The sequence below is a fragment of the Clarias gariepinus genome, chromosome 7 (assembly GCF_024256425.1).
Source record: "Clarias gariepinus isolate MV-2021 ecotype Netherlands chromosome 7, CGAR_prim_01v2, whole genome shotgun sequence".
Taxonomy (NCBI): Eukaryota; Metazoa; Chordata; class Actinopteri; order Siluriformes; family Clariidae; genus Clarias; species Clarias gariepinus.
The window spans coordinates 19,731,715-19,756,951 of record NC_071106.1 but is presented as its reverse complement, the minus strand read 5'-3'; the positions used below and the strand labels follow the sequence as shown (position 1 = coordinate 19,756,951).

At 38.8% G+C, this 25,237-nt stretch overlaps 2 protein-coding genes across 3 annotated transcripts; one reads left to right on the top strand and one right to left on the bottom strand.

The window, feature by feature from the left end:
- Nucleotides 1–122: 122 nt before the first annotated feature.
- Nucleotides 123–13,817, top strand: ighmbp2 (immunoglobulin mu DNA binding protein 2). 2 transcript variants are annotated; one of them, XM_053501149.1, is made up of 16 exons: nucleotides 123–191; nucleotides 470–548; nucleotides 654–823; nucleotides 6,403–6,598; nucleotides 6,699–6,796; nucleotides 6,892–7,055; nucleotides 8,326–8,526; nucleotides 8,685–8,832; nucleotides 9,250–9,424; nucleotides 9,697–9,879; nucleotides 10,014–10,132; nucleotides 10,255–10,349; nucleotides 10,457–10,580; nucleotides 10,667–11,524; nucleotides 12,701–12,900; nucleotides 13,096–13,817. In XM_053501149.1, exons 2-16 carry the CDS (start codon nucleotides 472–474, stop codon nucleotides 13,291–13,293), a joined length of 3,006 nt encoding a protein of 1,001 aa, XP_053357124.1. In that variant the 5' UTR covers nucleotides 123–191; nucleotides 470–471; the 3' UTR covers nucleotides 13,294–13,817. The 2 variants fall into 2 exon arrangements, with proteins under 2 accessions (XP_053357124.1, XP_053357125.1); XM_053501150.1 differs by lacking the exons at nucleotides 123–191; nucleotides 470–548; nucleotides 654–823 and adding an exon at nucleotides 4,275–4,603.
- Nucleotides 13,818–14,543: 726 nt separating this feature from the next.
- rapsn (receptor-associated protein of the synapse, 43kD) lies at nucleotides 14,544–23,181 on the bottom strand. The gene is made up of 8 exons (XM_053500714.1): nucleotides 22,537–23,181; nucleotides 20,303–20,641; nucleotides 19,589–19,747; nucleotides 18,553–18,651; nucleotides 18,016–18,138; nucleotides 17,826–17,879; nucleotides 17,198–17,397; nucleotides 14,544–15,337 (listed from the first exon to the last, which is right to left on the bottom strand). The coding sequence occupies exons 1-8, from the start codon at nucleotides 22,747–22,749 to the stop codon at nucleotides 15,265–15,267; spliced, it is 1,260 nt and encodes a 419-aa protein (XP_053356689.1). The 5' UTR covers nucleotides 22,750–23,181; the 3' UTR covers nucleotides 14,544–15,264.
- Nucleotides 23,182–25,237: the final 2,056 nt, after the last annotated feature.

The following is a 25,237-nucleotide window of genomic DNA, read 5'->3' as shown; positions in this document are numbered from 1 at the left end:
AGAAAAGTTATATTAAAAGACACTACTGAAAATAAATTAGACCAAAATTAATAAAGAGTGATTTACTTTTACCATGTAATTTACTGTGCGGTTCTCGAAGCTTCGGAATCGATTCCCCTGCACTCGGAGACCTGAATCTTTCTGAAGAGTCGACTCCTTCTCCTAACGAAAGCGACTGCAACGATAGGCAGGTATGTGTCTGGTCTTATACAATTATTATACTAACAATACATAGATTTTTTTTTATTTACTTCTGAACGTGTCGACTATATAACATAGGTGCGTTAGCTTCTATTTCCTTGTGTTATTTAACGTTACTTTATTTTTTATTTAACTTTGCTAGCTCGCTAATCTTATACAATAATGAGGGAAACGTTGCAGTTATCAGTTCCAGTCTCAAGTATGTCTGTGTTGTTATTGTTTTTGTTGTGTAATTTTATTCTGCTCTCGTGATGTCTGTGTGTAACAGAAATGGAGGTTGAAAGTTTCGTTTCCAGGACACTTGAGCTCTTGCAGGAGGAGAGAGAAGCTGAGATAGAAGAAACGAGGTAATCCAAGCAGTTAGTGTTGTGAAGAGATGTGTCTATGGCAGGACTTCTTTTGATTAAGATTAAGGAATGATTGGTGATGTTTCTGTATTACTTTATTGTCAGGGCATGGCAAAGGAATCTCTCACTAAAAAATCTACAGCAGAAAGGAGTCTGCTTGCTGAAACTTCAGATTGGAAGCCAGAGGACAGGAATGCATGGCAGACTTCTGGTGTCATTTGAGCCACGGAAAAGCATCGGCCCTTCAGGTCTTCCCAGTCACAGTTTTGGACCTGGTGAGTTTTTTTTTTTAATGTTTTAAAAGTTTTCATGGGGAATTTACTGTGCAGTTATGATTTTTCTAATTCTAACTACAGTAGAAAGACCTCATTACAGTGTTTGCAGACTTTCGACTCATAACTTCAATATAATTTAAGAAGACTTGTGACTTGAATTTGGCTTTTGGTTCTGGGGCCCTTCAGTTAAAAAGACTGAAAACATTTTTAAAACTACACACACACACACACACACATGTATATACTCAGCAAAAAAAGACTTTCAACTGTTTTTACTTTCAGTAAACTTAACGTGTAAATATTTGTATGAACACTAAAAGAGTCAACACCATAAGAAATGAACTAAAAATGTTTCACAATGTGTCCCTGAATGAAGGGAGGCTCAAAAGCAAAAGTACCAGTCAGTATCTGGTGTGGCCACCAGCTGCTTGAAGTACTGCAGTGCATCTCCTCCTCATGGACTGCCTATTGCAGACAGTCTGAGCACTGATGGAGGGATTGTGTGTTCCTGGTGTGACTCGGGCAGTTGTTGTGGCCATCCTGTACCTGTCACGCAGGTGTGATATTCAGATGAACCGATCCTGTGCAGGTGTTGTTACACGTGGTCTTCCATTGCAAGGATGATCAGCTGTCCTTCCTGTCTCCCTGTAGCGCTGTCTTAGGCCTCTCACAGTGCGGACATGGCAGTTTATCGCCCTAGCCACATCAGCAGTCCTCATGCCTCCCTGCAGCATGCCTAATGCACGTTCACGCAGATGAGCAGGGACCCTGGGCATCTTTCTTTGGGTGTTTTTCACAGTCGGTAGACAAGTCTCTTTAGTGTCCTGCGTTTTTAGAACTGTGACCTTAAATGCCTACTTTCTGTAAGCTGTTAAGGTCTTAACGACCATTCCACAGGTGCATGCATCTAATTGATTATGGTTAATTGAACATGAATGGAAAACATTGTTTAAACCCTTTACAGTGAAGATCTGTAAAGTTATTTGGATTTTTCAACATTATTGTTGAAATACACAGTCCTGAAAAAGGGACGTTTCTTTTTTTGCTGAGTATATACAGTATCTACACACACAGTGAGACAAAAAAGTATTTAGTCAGCCACCAATTGTGCAAGTTCTCCCACCTAAAAAGATGAGAGAGGCCTGTAATTTTCATTATAGGTATACCTCAACTATGAGAGACAAAATACACTGAACAAAAATATAAACGCAACACTTTTATTTTTGCTCCCATTTTTTATGAGCTAAACTCAAAGATCTGTAACATTTTCTACATACACAAGAGACCCATTACTCTCAAATATTGTTCACAAATCTGTCTAAATCTGTGTTGGTGAGCACTTCTCTTTTGCCAAGATAATCCATCCCACCTTACCGATGTGTCATATTAAGGTGCTGATTAGACAGTATGAATATTGCACTAGTGTGCCTTAGACTGCCCACAATAAAAGGCCACTCTGAAATGTGCAGTGTGATCACACAGCACAATCCCACAGATGTCACTACTTTTGAGGGAGCATGCAATTTGCATGCTGACTGCAGGAATGTTTACCAGAGCTGTTGCTCATGAAATTAATGTTTTATCCACCATAAGCCGTCTTTAAAGGCGTTTTAAAGAATTTGACAGTATATCCAACCGGCCTCACAACTGTAGACCACGTGTAACCACACCAGCCCAGGACCTCCACATCCAGCATGTTTACCTCCATGATCGTCTGAGACCAGCCACCCAGACAGCTGCAGCAACAATCGGTTTGCATGATCAAAGAACTTCTGCACAAACTGTCAGAAACCGTCTCAGGGTAACTCATCCTGCATGCTCGTCGTCCTCATCATAACCGACTTGAGTGGGCAAATGCTCATATTCGATGGTGTCTCGCACGTTGGAGAGGTGTTCTGTTCCACGGATGAGTTTCTGTTTTCACTGTTCAAGGCAGATGGCAAACAATGTGTGTGTCATCGTCTGGGTGAGCGGTTTGCTGATGTCCGTGTTGTGGATCGAGTGGCCCATGGTGGCAGTGGGGTTCTGGTATGGGCAGGGATATGTTATGGACAACGAACACAGGTGCATTTTATTGATGGCATTGTGAATGCACAAAGATATCGTGACCACGACCATCACCACATGTTGCAGCATGACAATGCACGGCCCCATATTGCAAGGATCTGTACACAATTCATGGAAGCTGAAAACATCCTGGTTCTTGCATGGCCAGCATAGTCACCGGACATGTCACCCATTGAGCATGTTTGGGAAGTTCTGGATCGGCGTATACGACAGCGTGTTTCAGTTCCTGCCAATATTCAGCAACTTTGCACAGCTATTAAAGGAGTGGACCAACATTCCACTGCCCACAATCAACAACCTGATCAATTCTATGCAATGGAGATGTGTTGCACTGCATGAGGCAAATGGTGGCAACATTGCACATTTCAGAGTGGTCTTTTATTTTGGACAGTCTAAGGCACATCTGTGTAATATTCATGCTGTCTAATCAGCACCTTAATATGCCACACCAGTGAGGTGGGATGGATTATCTTGGCAAAGGAGAAGTGCTCATTAATCTGTCAGATTTAGACAGATTTTTTTTGTGTTGCGTTTATATTTTTGTTCAGTGTAAGGAAAAAAAACACATTGTAGAATTTTTAAAGAATTAATTTGCAAATTATGGGGGAAAATAAGTCTTCGATTGATAAGGTTTTTACACGCTGTTGCTGGTATTTTGGCCCATTCTTCCATGCAGCCTATTCTTCCAAGCTATTGCTTCCAAGCTATGGGCTATTGCTGGGCAACACGAACTTTCAGCTCCCTCCAAAGATTTTCTATGGGGTGAGACTGAGATTGGCTAGGCCACTGCAGGACCTTGAAATGCTTCTTACGAAGCCACTCCTTTGTTGCCCGGGCGGTGTGTTTGGGATCATTGTCATACTGAAAGACCCAGCCACGTGCCCTTGCTTGTGGAAGGAGGTTTTCACTCAAAATCTCACGATACATGGCCCCATTCATTCTTTCCTTTACACGGATCAGTCGTCCTGGTCCCTTTGCCCAAAAACAGCCCCAAAGCATGATGTTTCCACCTCCATGCTTCACAGTAGGTATGGTGTTTTAGATGCAACTTAGCATTCGTTCTCCTCCAAACACAACAAGTTAAGTTTTTACAAAAACTATTTTGGTTTTATCTGACCATATTACATTCTCCTTAAAATCTTGCTTGTTTGTAGGTGACCAAATACTTATTTTACTGAGGAATTAATTCATTACAAATCCTACAATGTGATTTTCTGGATTTTTTTTCTTATTTTCTTTTTCATAGTTGAGGTATACCTAGGATGAAAATACCTGGTCTCTCTCATCCTTTTAAGTGGGAGAACTTTTGCACAACTTTTTGCACAATTAGTGGCTGACTAAATACTTTTCTGCCCCACTGTGTATATTTTTCTTGGGTATATGTACTAAATGTGCTGCTTTGTATAACAGTATGAATCAACTGTTCTCAGAAAATAACTCAACATACAGCCATTATTGTCAAAATAGCTGGCAACAAAAGTGAGTACACCCTAAGTGATAACAGCTGTACATCTTTAACCATGCAAAGTCACATGTCCTATTTATCAAGTTCATGTGTTAGTGGCCAAGTATGTCTCCCCACCTGAACCTTTTGAGCACCTGTGGGACATCCTCAGGCAGAAGGTGGTGAAGCGCTATGTGTCTAACATCCAGCATCTCAGTGATATCAATATGGAAGAATGGAAGAGGATCCCAGCAATATGTGCAGCTCTGGTGAGTTCCATGCCCAGGAGGATTAAGGCCGTGTTAGATGACAATGGTGCTCACACAAAATATTGACTCTTTGGACACAGTTTTGACAAATGAGGGTGTACTTATTTTTGTTGCCAGATATTTAGACAAAGTCTGCATGTTGAGTTATTGTTAGAGGACAGTAAATCTGTACTGCTATAAAAGCTGCACATTGACTACTCTAAAGTAGATGTAATTTTTATTTCTATAGTATTGTCCCTTGAGAACATTTTACTGTAATAAAGTGATTGCTAAAATGTTAAGGGTGTACTCACTTTTTAAATACTGTATATATCAAATACAACTGGACAACAATAAGTCACCTAAACAAAAACAGTACAATTACAAATTAAGACCACAATATAAAAGGAAAAGGAAAGAAAAAAATAATAAAGATGTCTGTCCAATAGATAGACAAAAATCCACAACGTGTGAATAACATTTGCAGAGTCTTAAATGAGCTGGACGCCTGAGGTTGCTAAATGTGAATTTTGTTGAAAATATCAGAAATCAGACCTTTAAAGAAATGCACAACCAAGCAAGGGTTAAAAACATAATCGCCCACTAAATGGAATATAATTAGAACCCAAAGTGATGCTTAAACTGAACCAAGATCTTAAGTGAAGTTTGGACAATTGTGTTCATTATGTAAAGAGAAGTGGATGATAATATTGTATGGGCTTTCACCTCTAAAGATTTTGAGGTTGGCAACCACAAAAAGAGTGCAATATGTAGAACCTGTGGTTGAATATTCATTCCTTTATAGTTTAAGCTATCATTATTAAATTGTGATAAGGTGCAATGATCTTATGATTATGAAGATCGGTTATTGAGGAAGGTTATTTGCTAAGGACTTCATCTTTCTTGCACCTTACAGACACACTTACACTTGAGAAATATAGGTACATGTATTGAAAACAGTCTATACTTATTGTCTAGAGTCTATATCATCTTATTTGAAACTGAAATATTATGTTATTTAGTATATCTGTCTAATACCTAAAAATTTCCGTTGAGGTAAATGTTTGTCCAGAAAGTGGCAAAGACTAAAGTCTGTATAATTTCTGTAAATTCACCATACTTATGACTCTGGTCTCAAATTTGGTAAAGAGCATATTGTATCTTGTTTAGGATTTTCCTTCAGTTCAGAACTGGTAACTTAACTTGGGAGTGCCAAAACATGTAAATTACAAAACAATGATTTTGTCCCATGTCTGTTTATTAGTCCTCCATTGCAGTAGATCAGCTCAATCCCAGCAGCTGTTAATAGAAGAGGGCAAGAGGGCTGATAGCGTATAATGAAACCAGATAGCTAGGTAAAGGTAGGCTAAGCAGGGTCATTGCTAAGTGCTTAACTTAAAGTTCAAGACGAGCACATGGTATCAGTAGATGCCTAGTACTGACATACTGAAACCAAGTCAACTACTATATTTGCAAATTTCTTGTATACCAGATATCACAGATGTGATGGAGACATGCTTAAAGACACATTATGAAATGTTTTTTCATATAGAACTTTTTGATGTCTCATCTTTAAACAAAATCAGAAAAACATAAATGGTCTAAATGAGGAAAATGTAAAATATGACACTGATCCAGGATTTCAAGCCAGGATCAGTCCCAGGATCAATATTTATTGGTTCATCCCTAAAAAGCATAGTTAGCATATGTATTATATTTTAAGACCTGTAATCAGTAAGATGTTAGATTTCTTGCTGAATACTGCTATAGCTACCTAAATTGTTTGCCGTGTATAACTGGTTTATTGGGTCTTGTTTCAGGTGACATTGTGGGTCTTTATGAATCGGAAGGATGCAGCCAGCCTAATCAGCTTTGCTCGGGTGTAGTGACCCGTGTGACACAGACATCAATAACAGTTGCTTTTGATGAAACGCATGATGGCCTCAACCTGGAAAGTGATGCGCTATACAATATTATGAAGCTTGCAAATGATGTAACTTATAAACGATTGACTCAGTAAGTTTTTTTTGCCCATGCCTGGTTTCATTGGTGCTTTCATTCTGCCATTGAGAGTCACATTCTGATAAATGATGATCATTTTCATGTTTGATTGCAGTGCTTTAAACTTTTTGAATGGGTACAGAAATGGTCCTGCTGCCCATCTAATTAGTGTCCTTTTTGGGTACTCTGAGCCTGGAATGTTGTCACAGCAGAGTAAGCCTACATAAGACCTCTAAAAAACATTTTAAACAGTAATTGTGGCTCAGACTATGCATAAACTAAATTTCTTGTTTGACTTGCTTGCTCAGATGCTTTAGAGTGGGTCAACAATGGATTAGACAGTTCTCAGCAGGAAGCTGTTTTGTTTGCCCTATCCCAGAAAGACGTTGCTATTATACATGGACCACCAGGAACGGGGAAAACCACAACAGTGGTTGAAGTTATTCTACAGGCTATAAAACAAGGCCAGAAGGTAAAACCTAAAAATTCGAACAGGTTCTGGTCAGTCATTAAAAATGGTCTACTTAACAGATTTTTATGTAAAAATAGATGAAAGATTAAACTGTAAATGTTAGATACACTACAAGTATATCACAAAGAATATCATGGAAAAGCCCCTGTATCACAGTATTCTTGACTTATTACACATACATTTAAATATTTCAAGGTTTTTTGTTTTAATGTTGATCTCTATGGCTTACCACTAAAAGCAAAACCCCAGTATCTCCAAATGTTAGAATATTTGATTTCGAGCTTGAGTACATTACTATTCATACAGTATAAATGCAGTGTATCTCAGTCTAGTTCAGTACACGCGACCACAATCATGGGGAAGACTGATGATTGACAAAAGGTGACGATCATCAACACCTTCCACAAGTATGGTTAGCCACATAAGGGCTGGGTTTTTTACCGAGTTCTGTGTTGAAGCATTTGAATGGAAAGCTGACTGGAAAGGAAAAGTGTGGTAGAAAAAAGGAACACAACACGGATGACTGCAGCCTTAAGAAGATTGTCAAGCGAAGCCAATTCAAGAACTTGAGGGAGAAGAGTGAGGCTGAAGTGCATCAAGAGCCACCACACACTGATGTCTTCAGGAAAGGGCCCCAACCGTTGCATGCCTAATATCAAGCCAGTCCTGAACTGGAGATGATGTCAAAAGAGTCTTATCTGGCTTAGGGAGATAAAGTACTGGAACGTTGCTTACTGGACCAAAGTCCTCTTTTCTGATGAAAATAAATGTTGCATTTCATTTGGAAATCAAGGTCCTTGGAGAAGTCAAGGCCCTGGAAAAAGAATAGAGTGGCACAAAATCCAAAAAAAGTTTATAAGGACATTTTAGAGCACTTTAAGCTTCTTTTTGCTGATAAGCTTTACAGAGCTGCTGATTTTCTTTTACAGTAAGATTTAGCACCTGCCCACAGCACCAAAACTACCACTAACTTGTTTGCTGAACATGACATTAGTTAGATATTTCTGTATTGTAAATCCTTATTATGATTCACTTAGGATATATTCTAATAATGTTAAGATACTGGACATTGGAATTTCTTATTTTTTATATATATATATATATATATATATAATTCATATTATATTTATTTAATTGCTTAATGATGAAGTTATGTCTTTTCTTTTGCCATTTTGCTCTTGCACTCCCTAAGGAGATTTTTTTAGCTGTACAGTGAAGGTCAAACTAACAAATATGAATGGTGTAATTATTCTGATGGAAATCCCTGCAGGTTTTGTGCTGTGCACCATCCAACGTGGCAGTGGATAATCTGGTGGAGCGCCTGGCTAAGAGCAAGGCTAAGGTCCTGCGTCTGGGACATCCAGCACGTCTGCTTGAGTCAATCCAGAAACATTCACTGGATGCAGTGCTTGCACAGAGCGACAACACCAACATCATCGCGGATGTCCGGAAAGACATAGATAAAGCATTTGTAAGCATTTTTTTTTTCTCAACGTTTTCAATAGTGTTTTATGTTTGTGTGAACAAAGTTTTTTGCAACAGGATTCTGTCCCATCTGCAGTGATGTAACTACATTAAGATTTTGAGATAGATTATAAATGTAATTAAATGCTGTTGCCATGGTTATAGAGTCAGATCAAGAAAGCGCGCGACAAAGGACAAAAAAGCAGCCTAAGGCGGGAAATAGGAGAGTTGCGAAAAGAACTGAGGAGCAGGGAGGAGATGGCCATCACCCAAATCCTGAAAAGGGCCAGTGTTATTCTAGCAACCAACACTGGTCAGTAGTGGTGTTCTATTGAATAAACCTACAAGGGGGTGTTCAAGTCAAACAGGTACTTTTGATTGTGTCGAATACCAGGACACAGACTACTACACTAATGCACCTATCCCAGTGTCACACTTGTGTACGGGGGATGGTACTTGCTAAATGTTAGGGGAACAGCTGCACGGGCTCCGAGACACCTTAGACAGAATTGTCACAGGCGTTCAAATGTTTCCGAACAGTCTCATCACCGTACTGTGCTTAAAGTCTTCTGTAAATGTCAATCAGTTTTACACCTTCATCTAGGAGAAATTTAATCACAAGTCCCACTTTAACTTGAACGCCCCTTGAATAATCCTTATTCAGCCAGTTAAAGAGAATATGGTCTTGCGTTTTCCTCTCAGGTGCTCAAGTAACTTTTGTTGACTACAGGAGCTAGCAATGATGGCCCACTGAAGCATTTGCCAAGCGAGCATTTCGACCTGGTGGTGATAGACGAGTGTGCTCAGGCTCTGGAGAGCAGCTGTTGGATTGCACTGCTCAAAGCACGCAAGTGCATTCTGGCTGGAGACTACAAACAGCTGCCACCAACAATTAAATCTCAGAAGTAGGCTGATGTTTATGTTTACTTATTTGCAGCTTATAAAATACTTACATGTAGAAGTATACAAAAACAAATCTAATAAAACATTTTTATGATCATTTAAATGCACAGGAAAGTAATTACATCATAACATTAAGGTCAATGTAGTGAATGTAGGACATTAAACTTTATTAAAGAGTATCATCATGAATCAACATATTTTCTCTTGATTCATGATGAATGTACAAATTTAAACTATTTAAAAAAAAAATCTTCTTCTCTTTACTGTTAAATAGTGCAGCTGCTAAAGGTCTGTCTGTGAGTTTAATGGAGCGTCTGATTCAGAAGTACGGAGACTCAGTAGTGCGAATGCTGACCACACAGTACCGTATGAACAGTGCCATCATGCAGTGGGCTTCAGAGCAGATGTATCAGGGCAAACTGTCCGCACATCCTTCGGTGGAAAAACATTTACTGAGGTATGTGATTAAATATTAGGTCGGGCTGATCTTTATATAGCTATAATGGTACTGGAATTGCAGCATTGTTGTCTGCCTTAGATAGACGTAACGTCTCTTTGAAGTTGTTCAGTGTAATATCTATTTTTAATCAGAGACCTGGCTGGTGTAGCTCATGTTGAGGAGACCAGCATGCCTCTGCTCTTAGTGGACACTGCCGGCTGTGGTCTTAATGAAATGGAGGATACAGATGAGCAGTCAAAAGGCAATCAGGGTAACGATCAGACATTAAATCTTTGCATTATTTTCTACTCCAACCCCACGTCAGCCGTTTTACGATTGGCTTAATCGTTTACTACGTAACATAATTTTTTTTTGTTGTTGTTGAAATCTCAGGTGAAGTTGACATAGTTGCACTTCATGTGAAAGCCTTGACTAAGGCTGGAGTGCAGGCCAAAGACATTGCAGTCATCGCACCATATAACCTTCAGGTAGACCAAGTATTTTCAGACATTTCACTTAAAGAAGTTTGCAAATATTTTGCCCTAGCATATCTTACATTGCTCTTTTGTTTTAAACTTCACTGATTATATTTCAGGTAGATCTGCTAAGGCAGAAGCTCTCCCATGAGTACCCTGACCTGGAAATCAAATCTGTGGATGGTTTTCAAGGCAGAGAAAAAGAGGCAGTGCTGCTGTCCCTGGTTAGATCGAATAGAAAAGGTTAGACAACGTAAGTGCAGCTAGCAAATATCAACAAGAATTAATTCCAAAGTATCTCATTTGACTTTTTTACTCTGAGCCTGCAGGAGTAGTTGGATTTCTTGCAGAGGACAGAAGGATCAACGTGGCAGTAACGCGTGCCAGACGCCAGCTTGTAGTGGTGTGTGACTCCCAGACTGTCCGAAACCATGATTTTCTCAGATGCTTGGTCGACTACATGTCTGAGCATGGTGAGGTTCGCACTGCCTTTGAGTACCTGGAGGACCTGGTGCCAGAAAACTACCATCGTGATTTTAAAGAAGGACAGAATAACATTAAAGCACCTTCCACCAAAACAAAGACTACAAACCAACAAGGCAAGCGAGCCGAGTCCAACCACAATAAAGTCTCTGAGAGTAAAAGCAAAGGAAATGGTCAATCAAAAAATAGTGCCCATTTCAGCAAAAATCTAAAAGCTGGCCTTCCCAAACCAAAAGCAGATGATCAAATTGAAACACAAATTAAAAAAGAAGAGATAAAGGAGCAGTTGCTTACTTTTATGGAGAACCAGAGTCAGACAGAGCTTCAGTTTCCATCTTCCCTTAACTCACATGAACGCCTACTGATCCACCAGCTCTGTGAAGAGTTAAAGCTACAGCATGTGAGTAAAGGAACGGGCAAACAGCGCCATATCACTGTTTCCAAACCAGTGGCAAAGCCAGAGGAATCACTCGAAGAGGAATCAGAGTCCACAAGGCCAGAAATCCAGATTCCAGAGGAACTAACAGAAAAAGAAGCCAAAAGGCAACCAGTAAAGCCAACCCTAGACCTGAAAAGCTTGCATTTGGAGCGTATGCGCAGAGAGCAAGAAAAACGGGAGGAAAAAATTCAGAGCAAAAGGCTGGAGACAGAGCCTAAAGATGGCAAAGGCCCATCAATGAAAAAGAACAAAGGTGCAACAAAAGGTATTGAGGATGGATAAATATTTACTCTGGTTTAAACTTTTCCATATTTTAAAGTGTTTGAAACTTAAGTGGGATTTTTTTTTTTCTTTTTGAGTTTGCATTATATGTCTAACATTTAGAGGTACAAAATATTTTTATTCACGGAGGTAAATTTTTAAAAAGCAGAAACTTGCTGGTTAAACACATACTCCCTGAGCAAGAATCACCTTTGACCTTTGCAATTAGTACTGCCAGTCTCCTGTGATGCTTTTTTTTTTCAGCTTTGCATGTTTGGTTCCTACATTTTTATGGCTTTTTTTTTGGGGGGGCAAAATTTCTCGCTGAGAGCTCTGTCAGATTGGATGGTAAAACTTTTTAGGTCTTGCTACTATACATATTACCAATCTGAATGAGGTCCGAGCTATTATACCACATTGAGGTTCTGCATGCCATTTTATATTGTCCTGATAGAAGTTTAACCTCTTGCAGACTGAAACAGGGTTTTTTTTGGGGGGGGGGATTGATCTGTCTTTGGCTTTATCCATTCTGCCTTCAACCCTGTCCAGTTGCCTAGTCTCTACTTATGATAAGCAATCCTATAACATGATAGCTCTGTGCTTGGCTCGTGTCAGGATGTTGAGCAATGTTGGTTTCTGCCAAACAAAACACTCTCTGCCAAACCCATAAGCTTTTTGGTTTTAGCACTTTTTTCCACATACTTGCTATGCTGTAAACAAGTATTTTGGCAACTCGCATGGCTTTTGTTCTTGGCTTACCACTCTTCCATAAAACCCACTTTTGTGAAATGTGCAGGCTATTGTTGTCCCTTGAACAGCTTCCCCCCTTCATTATACTGTTTGTTTACTGTAGTTATATTTCTAGCAATATCTAGGGACGGTCAAAAATTTTATTTACATTGAGATCATCTGACGCCTTATTTGCAAAAGAGTGACGGTGGAGATATTTCAACTAATTGTGTGATTTCTAATGGCAACCGGTTCAGATTTGTGGTATATTTTATGTAGATTAATGATGAATAATCCTTTAATTTCAGGTTATAACATTACAAATTGTGAAAACGTTCCAGGGATGAATACTTATGCAATATTATTTTTACTGAATGTTCTGAGTTCTGGTTTATTCTGTCCTCTTGTATATTTACCATTCCTATCATGTCTTTGTGACTTTCTTACTTAGGAAAGGGGAAAATGAAAGCAGGGGCTGTGGACATTGCTGCAGCTGCTACAGCTGATGATGATTTCGAAGCACTCATCGATGCAGTGGTGAAAGCAGAAAGCGTGTGTGGCTTCATAAAGTGTAAAGCCAGTGTGCTCACACTGGGGCAGCTGTGTGCCTACTGTAACAGACAGTACTGCCTGAGTCACCACATACCTGAGGTAGCACATGCTTTAATGACAACCTTAACAGTAATAGTATACTTCAGCCAAATTGCTAACATTTCTAATAATAAATGAAAACCTCACGTTAATCTCCTGGGAGCATAATAACCAGGCTCAACTAGTTTAGATTTATTTATCATCATTATTACCAAAATTGGAATACTGTTTTATAATCACTTAATTGTTTTGTAGGTACACGGGTGTGGAGACAAGGCGAAGGCACAGGCTCGAATGAGAATAAGCAAAGAGGGAGTGCTGTATGCTGGAAGCGGGCAGAAAGACAAGTCCCTGGATCCAAACAAAAAAGTGTACCTGCAACGCAAATTAGACTCTAAACTCAAAGACATGGCATCCCAAAGAAAATCCAAATCAAAGGATAAAGAACATTGAATATTTGCGTTCTGCTGTACAAAAAATTAATTTATTCTAATTAAATTAATAAATCTGTGGTTTGTTGTGTACATTGCCTAAGGATATGCATAAGGATGCTTATATAGTGTTTGAAACACAACAACAATAATATGGGTATATTATATTATAAATATTGAAATACATAAAAAGGGGAATAAAAGAGAATAATGAAAGAACATTAAAGAAAATTATTAAAGGGTTTGACTTTGGAGGAACAAAAAACATTTTTTTGCCACCATATCACTATAGAATCACATATAATGAAGCAACTGCTGTTTTTCATATTGCATGCCTGTCTAATCAGCTGAAGAAGAGTTTAGTGTAAGTTGTGTGGGGATCAAGAGAACCGAGAACTGTAAGATTTAAAAAAAACAAAAGGGACAAAGATGCATAATATATCCTGGAGAAGAAAGAGTCATCAATTGTAGCAAAAAGGTTTATTGCAATTTCACTATAAAAATTCCACTGGATGTGACTGAAGGACCATTCTCAAACATTCAACATGTGTGTATATATATATATATATATATATATATATTATTATTATTATTCTTTTTTTTTTTTTGTTATATTTAAATTTTAAATCATGCTTTGTTGTAAAGAATAAATGGAAGAGGTAGTTTTTTCCTTGGAGTCGAGGATTTGTTAGTAAAACAGGACAGTTCTATTACTTTTTAAAACGTAAGGTATAACTTATAATTCAAGAAGTAAGAAAATGTATACTAAATGTATACTAGATGAGCAGCAGCGTCGCACATTGCTCCCATGTAGTTAATAAGAATTCACTTCTTTTTAAGAGTTGGAGTTTAACACTAATCTTTAACTTACTAAATGTTCTGTAGAAGGACTGTACAGTCTGTGTATCTGCTGTGTAATCTGCCTCCAATTTATAGTAAACTAGTGATATATTTCATGACTCATACATGCATATGTACATTTGCTAAAAAAAAAATCAGATTTGTGAAAACACTGTTTCGGATAGGTAAGGCAGGAAGACAAGCGTGACAAAAGTAAAATTATTCTAAGGCCTAGTCCTTAATGCTCCCCTGCTTTGGACTGTTGTTTGAATAAAATATATTTTATTAATATGTGCTGTGTTAACTGTAGAATAGGTTAGAAATATATGTAGTGCAAGGGTATCCTCGGGACTGTGATTAAGAACCACTGCAACACCACTGCATTTGGCTCAGTTAACATTACCATCCGTAAAAAAAGAAATCTTAGGTTTTTGCGAGTGTTTGTTATGAACATAAAGCAAACCAAAGTTGGCCCTGACTGACCCTCGTTAAACAACAAACTGGCACTGCTCTTTGCAGTACAAGGTATGTACAGTGCAATAACTATATCCCCAAGTTATACACATTAAATGCTAATAGTTTGTTAGTGCTATATACAGTAGCATAGCAATAATCAATATAATATTACTGTAGTATTTAAACATAATACAGATCTTCAGTTAGGATCATTTCTACCTTGTACTCAGTTTACAGATGCCAAAGACATGGCCTAAAGATTTAAATTCCATCTGAATCCATAAAAACATGATCCATGCCACATAGTCAGTATATACTGACGTGGCAGAATGATATGTATAGTGACCCCAGTCTCATCTCCTTTTAATGTATTTTTATTCCACCTCCATGCTTTAAAAATATTATATATCCCAGTTGTTTTCTCCGACTTGCCCAGTAGGGCGTACACAAGCACTCTTCAAAGACTCGGTGCACGAAGCACATACTTTGTGCAGATGGTTAGAGCACTCCTTTTATGGCCATTTCCGTGTGCGTTCAGTCTCCCTATTAACTCCAGATGAGATGAACAGCATGGAATTTAAACCACTTTCTTTGTTTTGTTTTTGTGTCTCCTGGTAGAGAATGTTGCAGTTTTTTTTTCTCAAGTGGAGCCACATTGATTATGTTGCTTAGTCCAAACTGGAACATCACAACTACATCACACAAACCCAGGCTTCATCGATGACCGGCGACATTTTGGGCATCCTTGTGTCCCATTTGTCTGCAGGCACCTGTTTGAACAAAAAAGTGTAAATGATCACTTAACCAACATGATGCCCATAATGTACTTTAACCATATTAATTTGTCATGAAAAATGCACCATGTTATGTCCAGTTACATGTTTCTATCAATTTTAACTGACGTTTGCTGGCAAAAAGTTGAATTTAGTGACATTTCATGTTACATATTATATTCTATCGAAACAACTCCAATGATTTGCATGATGGGAGCCGTGGTTGTTTTGTTTCTGTTTGTGAAGTTATTCGTTTAATAATCTGAATAGTTTGAAGTATGCCCACAGTTATGTTTCACCTTAAATTATTTCTCACAACGTGCACATTCATGCAGTTATCCAATTAGCTAATCATGCTGTGACTGCACAGTGAAGATACAGGATAGGAGCTTAAAAATGCTCTCATACAACTAGAACTTAGTCTATCATTAGTCATGGTACAGTACAGAGTATTCTGTTTTCTGACTGTCTGAATTGTTGTGCAGTCATACTGTGTGTTAGGCAGCTAGAAGTTCAATATAACAGAAGATTATATTGTGTTTAAGTTAATACGGAGCCCAGTTCGTTATTGGAGACTGTTGGAAATTCCAGTCCTGAACTTTCTTGGGGAAAACTATAGTGTTTACACCAGAGGTGCTAAATTAAAATTTAAGAGGGTCCAGTCAAAAAGTTGTTTTGTTTTTTTTTCGTTTTTTGGATTTCAATCTTTATATATACAGTGATTGTAAGCCTATAAAAAATAAGCAATTAAAAACTTCCATAGCATTTCAATAACATTTATTTCGAATTTCAGTAGCTATGTTAAACAAATAGACAATTTGAACTTTAATGGCCTTTTATATTTCCTTGTATTTGTATGGAATATAAACAACAATCTTTAATCAATCTTTAGTGAGTCCTCATTTGCACGCTGCTGGGCTGTAAATGTATGTGAAAGGACTCTGGTTGCTCTGTCATACCAGCTCGAAGTTCAGGTATTTTACATGCACACACCTGCGGACACAGGTTTGCTCAAACAACCCATGTTTCGTCTCATAGTGGTGCTTCACATTACTGCTCATTATTATCGCCATGGTTTCGAAACACATTAGACAAACTGGTTTTAAACTTCTGGAAGAATAAACATATATCGATCTGTCCATTAATCTCTAAAGGATCAGTTTTCATAGTCTACTGTCCTTTTCTTGGAGTAAGCCATGCTCTATTGTGCTTTTATTTGTGTTTCTTTAGCACACAGTACACTATACACAGTAAACTATAGCGTTGATTGACTCTGTTGAGTGACGTGTACAGCCCCGCCCACCTCAAGGAAAAAAAAGCACTAGATACTAGTTTATTAATTATTCTCATTTATCAAAAAAGCATCAGGGTCTGGTTTAAAAAATAGTGCAAACTCTAATCACGCTAATCACACTTTACAACGATAAAGAGCAGAAAAGGATCTCAGCATGCATAACATAACACACCTTAAATCTTCATCTGTTCAGTTATCGTTGATCAGCATGAGTGAACATGTGTACAGATGTTCATATTATAATGTCTGGCGAGTTAATAGATCCATTGTCTCAGTGAGCGGTGTCCTAACCATATGAACACCACCACGTTTACATCTTTATCTGAACGCAATAGTAGATTGGACAACTATTTTAATTACACTTTTAAATCAATGACTGTGTATCCGTGTTGAAATGTTACAATGACAATGAGTGTTAACAATGTTAGCATGGTCCTGTCCTCAGGGTTCTGTCATTTGTTTAATGAAATGTGACAAGTACACAATGTAAGTACACAATGTAAGGACACAATGTAAGGACACAATGTAAGGACACAAAGCATGGGAACAGGAAGGAAACATACTTGAGGTGAAAGATGTGGGAGCAAGGCAAAGCCTGGAGTTGCTGGTTTCGCTCTCCGATTGACTCGCCACACATGCCACAGTAGAGCTCCAGCTCTTCTACACATTGCAGGAACTTCACCACCTGCTCTCTGAGCTCGTCCTGCTGATCCCTGCTACGGTAGATGCCTTCTAACAAGCAGTGTACCTTCAGCGAAAAGAGCTGTGGAACAACACGTGGTACATACAATGGCAGTCTTAAACAAGAACTATTTCAATAAAGTAATCGTTATCTGTGCTTTATTTACACTGTGAAAGAAGCTGGGTAATGAAGGTGATTTAGACATTGGATATTTGAATATTATTGTTTTGTAGGACAGCCTAGTGGTGTAGTTGTGAACCCTGTGATCTTGTACCTCCATGGTCGAGGGTTTGATTCCCACATTGAGTCCGTGTGCCATTCAGATTAGGCTAACTGCCGTTCCCAAATTGCCCATAGTGTGTGTAAGTTTGGTGTCTGTCCCAGTGATGGATTGGCACCCTGTCCAGGGTATAGCCCAAAGCCCAGGATAAGTGGTATACACTAGAAGATGATGAATGTGTGTTGAGTGTTGTTTTTGATATGTGTGTTATAAATTGTGTTGAATTTACCTTGTTTCCTATTGCATCTGCTAGTTCATATGCTTGCTGAAAAGAATCCAATGCCTGGAAAAGAGATTTAAAAAAATGTTTGAAATAAGAGAAATTATGTATCACAAAACTATACATTAGCTCGTATATTTTAAGGTAAGTGTAAGCCTGATTTATATTGTTATATAATGTTTGAAATGGACTACATCACCTTGTCCAGCTCCTTCTGCTGTAGCCAACACTTTCCCACTCCTAAGTGGATAGCTGCTTGTCCAAGGCGGTTTCCAATCTCTGTCATTATACACATTGAAGACTCATAGCGAGGGAATGCTTTCTGAGAAAAGTACGAAAATGATCAACCATCACGTATTAAACTCAATCCAGAGCTCAAGTTACTGCGGAATGTCACATGTCGTCCTCATGTCAGTATGTCCATTCTGATCATAATTCTAAAACATAGTGGTAGGTGGATATTTTAAAATTCTCCCTATGTGTGAATAAGTGTGTGAATGTGTATTAATTATATGATGTCCTGAGAGAGACCGGCATCCTATCCAGTGTGCATTTATGCTTTGTCCCCATTGTTCCCAGGATAGAATCCGGATCCATTGCGATCCTGACCAGAATAAAGCAATTACTCAAGATGAATGAATGAATGAATAAATAGTGTGCCCTTTGTGTATTGAAGCCTGGAACTGTGTTCATAATAATGGAATGAATTGCTGATCATAAAGTTTTACTGGCTTACATCAACATCATTGCGGTAGCGATGAATATCTGCAAAGTTCAGGAGACACATGGCCTGCAGAGGACGATCTCCATGCTGCAGAGCTATCTTCATTGATTCCTGTAATGACAGATGACATTCATTTCCTTTGTTTTTTTTTTTCCAAGGGTACAGGAGCATTAAAGGTAATTCCACAAGACACTTTCGGAAGCACAACCCCCATGCCAGTCGAACAACAACTGTAATTTGATCATAAGTAGAAAAGTGGAATGTGCTACTCTGCCATCTGTCTCTGTATTACTCTAGTGAGACTCCAGTCTAGTAGTCACAGTCCAGAGCAACGTGTCTCTGTGTTGCACTGCTTGTTATAGTAAGGACTAATTTCTTCCCCATGATGACGGCCCTTTAACAGTGCACAGGACCCTTGGCATATTTTTTATGCGCCGTAGTAAAGTAGGGTGGTCTGGCACACGACTCACAAACAGCTGCACCTGTCAGTTGTTGGACCTCACTCAGATGTAGCTACGCACAGAAACATGGAGTGTGTCACCATAGTTGAAACTATGACAAAGCGACTGCTAAACTTCAGTACAGTTGGGAGACATTCAGGTCACCACTGATGTAACGTGCGGTATATTTACAGTCACATAGCTTTCCAATGATGGCTGCAAAGTTACTGTTGTATATTAAGATTTTCTAACACCACAACAAACCAATGCAATCAATTCTTCAACCCTCATGTCTCTGTGTTAGATGTTCGCACTTATTTCTTATTTTAGTCTTTAAAATTCCAGCTTATAAATCAGACAAACATCAACATGCATATTATTCAGTATATAGTATTATCCATCCAGTAACTACAATAAAACTAATAATTTAAAAAAAATTAAGCGGCGAAGGACTGAACAATGTATCTGAGGACTCTGACAGATTAGCAGCTATATTCTTGGGTAGTATCCAATCTCACTTGTTAGACAACTTGTCTGCCAGATGAATCAAATGATTGACATAAACCTTTGCAAATGAGCTCTTGCTAGAACACTCCACGAGTGCTTACCTCACAGCATTCCATGGCATCTGGGAGACGCTCCAGCTTCCTGTAGGCCACCGACATGTGGTACTGGCTCATGGCACGGTACTTGAGACTCCACCCTTTGCCGTAGTCATTGACAAGCTCAGCTGCCTTGCATGGAAAAAACAGGGCCTTCTCATAATCCTACAAGAGTAGAAAAATTAAACACAAATGTATATCACATGATCACACATCCATTGAAAATGGTCTCAGGTGACCGCATGAATGAAACAATGAATCAGTGAATCAATGAAAAACTAAATTTATTGCATAAACATGACGATAGGTTGGTAAAAATGCTCTATCTTTAGATTTCCCAGACTGTGTCCGTCGGTGCCTTTGACGTACGAGTACATTCCCCACATGGCATTTCATCACAAACTCATTACACCAGTCCATTCTAAGTATCCGGGGGGATTAAACTCTACAAATCTCCAGTGTCAAGGTGAGTACAAAGGTCTATATCTGAACTGTCCTGCTGTATTCGGCTTGTCGTTAGTTACCCTGGATGTTGGAGGTTTTTAACAGTGCTGTGCTGGGAACATCATATTATTGCATGCTTGTATTATTGCACCCAACCTTTTACACTCCCGCTTCTTCAGAGAGTGTACCATGAAAGTACATAGCATGGTACACATTAATCAATTTAGTAAAAGAAATATCGACAGGATTAACATCATGACCTTTTGAGGACTGTACCTTTAACTGGATGTAGAAGCTGCCCAGACTGCAGCACACCCTGCACTCCAGCATCTTGTCATCATTATTGTGCGCGTAGCGCAGGGCCTTCTCGTAACTCTCCAAGGCTTTCTGAAAGACACTGAGGCCGAGGAAGGCGTTGCCCATGCTCAAACACACTTGGCCGTTGAGCTGCAGGCTCACGGTGGTGCCTTGCATGTTTAAGCAGGTCTTGCAGTATGAAATGGTCTTCTGAAAGTCGCAGAGTTTCTCATTGCTGCGAGCCAGGTTCAGGTAGCCTTCGGTCAGGTAGTCTGGGTCCTCCATCTCTCGTGCTGTGTCAATCTGAGCTAGGGCGTACTGTATGTTAGTGTACAAGAAGGGGATAAAAATAAGCAGAGTGTTGGTTTGTGTTTGGGAATAATTACTTCATTCAGGATTGATCAAAGGACTGCATGTGCAGAAGATGAACTATGCATACAAGGCGTTTATGAGTCAATATTGCTTCGTTTTTTAAGACTATGCCTGTCGTGAGTAGTTCTGTAAACAGTGAATAAATATTATTCCATCATTTTGAGGTGTTAGTTTTGGAGGGATTTTCTTACTTTGTTTTCTTGGGCTTGTATTTGTTTTTACATTTACGTTAATGGAGGATGATCTGATCCCAAGTCCACTAAAGACATTTGATAAATACGGAAACAGTTCTTATTTGCAAGCTTTACATTATTATCTTTTAATATAATCCTCTTTTTGCTTTCATTTTGCTTCGGCATTTATGCTATACTCTGTGCACAATTATTGCACAAAAAAAAAAAAAAAAACACACTCTGTGTGTGCATGTAGTTGTTTTTTTCAGCACAACTGATTTTAATAACACTCCATCTTTTACAGTACATGCATGAGCTCTATGGATATTAGACAAAAGGGGCAAAAGTATGAGCACGATTTCTACTACTCTGATCAACATTTCATGTTTATTTTGTTTACGAGCATTAGTCTGCTAATGAAGTCTACACTAAACTTAGCAATGCATGTTCCTGTGAGTAAGCGGGTTTATGTCAACAAGATATCCTGAGTTGGGGATTGTATATCATTACCAAAGTGCTTTCTTTCGGAAGCCGCAAATATAAAATGGCTCCTCGAGATGTATTTGAGATCCATCATAACTTGTTATTATAAACATATAAACTGTAAATCATGTAAATATGGATATCTTGCAGAATCTGCTTAAATAGCTGAAATTTGTTATTTTTAAAAAAATTATTATTATTTAAAACCAACAAAGTAGGTAACTGGTAATGTGATATTCCTTTTTGACATTATGGCATCTAAAATATTAGGATTTGTTATGTTTGCATACACACTCAGATCTAAAGCTAGTTTTGTTGGTTCCAACTATTTTGATCATATAAAAAATGAATGAGATGTAATCTAATGATGACTATGCTATATAAATATATGTAACAATATGTGATCTTGCAGCTTTAAGAAGTACTCTCTTATTCAGAACCTTTAAAATGTTTGCACAGCTGAGTGGACCTCTCTCTCTCTCTCTCTCTCTCTCTCTTTCACACACACATCTTTCAAGCCTACTCCAACCGGAACCTGTCTCTTTCCTCCCAGCTACCTCAGACGTTACTGCTGTAATTGGAGATTATCCCAAAGGTGTTTACGAACCGCCCAGCCAGGCTACAAAGTGTGGGAGTAACATTAACTCTACTACAAAAAAAAGTACAACAGAACAAAAGCAAATGTCTGACTAAATGTTTGTTGGTGGAATTTAGTGAAGCGGTTAGATTGTGTTAGCTGTCCATAAATAACTTTAATGATTAGTCATTAACCAAGAGTATGGCAGCATTTTTCATATACAATGTATTTTTAATTTACGAAAATATTGACTGCATCAATATTGGAATATCATATCAAGCATGTCTTTAAAAAGGATATTGTTGTTTACAGGGACATGCAAATTGGTAAAAGACCTAATAACTAATACCGAAATATACCTAATTACTAAAAATGATGGAATAACATAATATTTATTAACACTTGAAATAATAATTATCCACAAAAGCTATCTATCCGAGATTACATTAAGATTGTTTTACATAGAAAAAACAAATACCAAGTATTTTTACACAATCAAAATGATGAATCTTCATATGTCCAGTCATAATCATATTCTTCTAATTCATATTCTCTTTAAAAAGTGTTATACAGCAAATAAACTGACAAACATGAAAAATGTAGCTTACCTTTAGCATCTCTTTATATTTCCCCATCTCCGAATGGGCTGTGATAAGGCAACCTAAAGCCCTGAATTTGCCCCCTGGATCGGTGGTCTTCTCCAGCACCTTCATCCACACGTGTAGAGCTTTCTCCGTCTCATTTGACTGGTAAAGCTTGAGCCCTTTCTCAATCTGCTGCTTTGTTTGGTCCTGGCCCATCTTTATAAACACGTGCCTCATAAAAAAAATATTCCTTTACCAGGCTTTTTGGTCTTCAGAAAAAAAAAATGAGCATTCAATTCCTTTCGGTCACTGTTTGGATGTAGGAGCAAAGGAGAAGATAGACAGCCCAAGCCAGGCCTCTGCACCCGCCAGCGCCTTTATTCCACCGTGCTCAGCTTCGGGTGCAGAGGCAAGAGGAAGAGACCGGATCAAGTGCATACAAGATCCCCAAAGCCAAGATTGCTCATCACCATAAGAAAACTTTTTTGGAAGGACCACGAGAACGTCACCTGTGCCGTGCAGTTTGAAGAACAAGACTCTGGTCTTCTCAACGAGCCGCCATAGGAGCTTGCGACTACTCCAGCAAAGTTTGAAGACACTGAATGCATAAGTTCCACTCCAAGGTGCTGGCAATGATCTCCCAGAATATCTACTCCCTCCACACCCCAGTGGGAGGAATTCTGTATCCCCTGCCCTCCCTTTCTTTACCTCTTTCCTCCCTCCCTCTCCTGGCCTGGCGCTGTAGCAGATGGCCTTGTCAGTCTGGACCATGTGTCCCTGCTGGAATCCAGCTTCAGTCTCTGAAAAGACCCAAGGTCACAAAAGACGCCGACTTGCTTCGCCTCCAACCTTGCAATCAACCCTTTACCTCACCTGCAGATTTTTTAAAAAGACATCAACACCACTTTTTTTTTTTAAAGAAACACGAAAATGCCTCAAAATGGCCCTGGGGTCCTGCAAGATTCAGGGCTCAACACATGAGAAGCTAAATACAGACAGTAATTTCACAACATTAAAGCTGAGCAAGTCAAACGCTCCTTGCACTGGCTGGCGAGTTCCTGGGGGAGGGCCTTGTTAAAGCACATATGTGCCTCCCCCCATGTCCCCTGCTCTGGTGTCAGCAACTGATGCTTAGAATAGTTCACAAAGTCTGACATGGTATTCGTCTTGAGTTACAGTATCAATGCTTCTTGAGACACATCAATGGGATCGAATTATCAAGTTCTAGCTTTTCCACCACCCTTTCCCTTCAGCTTGCTTCGAGGATACAAATAGGAACTTTTAACACCTTGCCATTCACAACTTTCCCAAGACACATCCCTGGACTTTCTAAGTCATGCCATGATCATCACACAAACTTAGCCTCACTAGTTGTGACTATTCACTTTTGTTTTTATTGGACTTATTACCTTACAAATTACAAATAGGTGAGATGTGTTTATTTACTTCATAAACGCTTGGTGCCTGTAGACTGGGGCATTGTCGTCCCAGAAGACAACATCGTTGTCAGGGTAGAAATGTTTCTTCTTATGTTTCATAAATACTCAATACAATATTTTATCATCTCTTCCATGTATCATAAACAGCAGAGAACACGCCCAACTCACACATTACACTAATCCTTCCCACACGTCACCACAGTGCCATTCACAATCACACACTGTGCCCTGTTTAAACTTTAAAGAATCACATTATAATTCTTTTTGATATGGAAGACCATATAAAATATACTGCAGGACTAAAAACAAACAAACTTTAAAACACTAAAAATAGTTTGACCTCCTTTGGCTTTAATAATGGTATGTAATGTGTGGAAATGAGTCTCGAAGTTGCTGACTTCATTTTATTGTTACATGCTTGCTGAGCCTAGACCAGACCAACTGAAGCAACTCCAGATCATAACACTGCCTTCAGAGGCTTGTACTGAGGGCAGGATACATGATGAGGGCATCACTTCCTGCGCTTCCTGACTTACTCTGATGCACCCATCATTCTGGATAGGGGCAACCTGGACTCATCAGGCCACGGGCCACATAACGTTTTCCCAATCCACGTCCAGCCTTTACATTAACAGTGTTTTGTCCAATGTCCACTCACCTGGTTAGTGCCAATCTGATAGGATCTTCTTATTTTGTGTGTGGAAATGCTGGTACTTTGACATATAGTTGTGATTTCTCCTGTTAATTTATTTCATAAGGCAACTTTAAAAAATTAAATAAATAAATAAACAAATAAATAAAACTAAAAAACTCTCTCTGGAGCAAATTCATCAAAAATTATGTCCTGATAGTTAAAGGTATTCAATACAGGGGGATTCAGATCATGACAAAGTCTTGACAATTCATGTGAGGAATATTAGATAACCTTTATGCAAATAGCTTGTGATGGTTCTGTAGGAGTTTGGCATGGTTTGTAGTGGAGTTGAAGGTGATTGAATTGTAAGTTTAGAATTTCAAGTATAACGTGCCATTACCTATATAACATGAAGCCATTTGTAGGTGATTTAAGGCAGGTGATGTCACAGAGTCAAACAATCAAGAACCATCAAGAGTTTGACATTAGGACCTTTTGGCTCATCTCCGTTGTCTGGTCTGGTGTCTCGCTTCTTCCTTATTACGGTACCCCATAGATTCTCTAGGCCATTTACATTGGGCAAGTTTGCTGATCCATCAAGCACAGGGATATCATGGTACTTAAACCAGGTATTAGTACTTTTGGCAGTGTA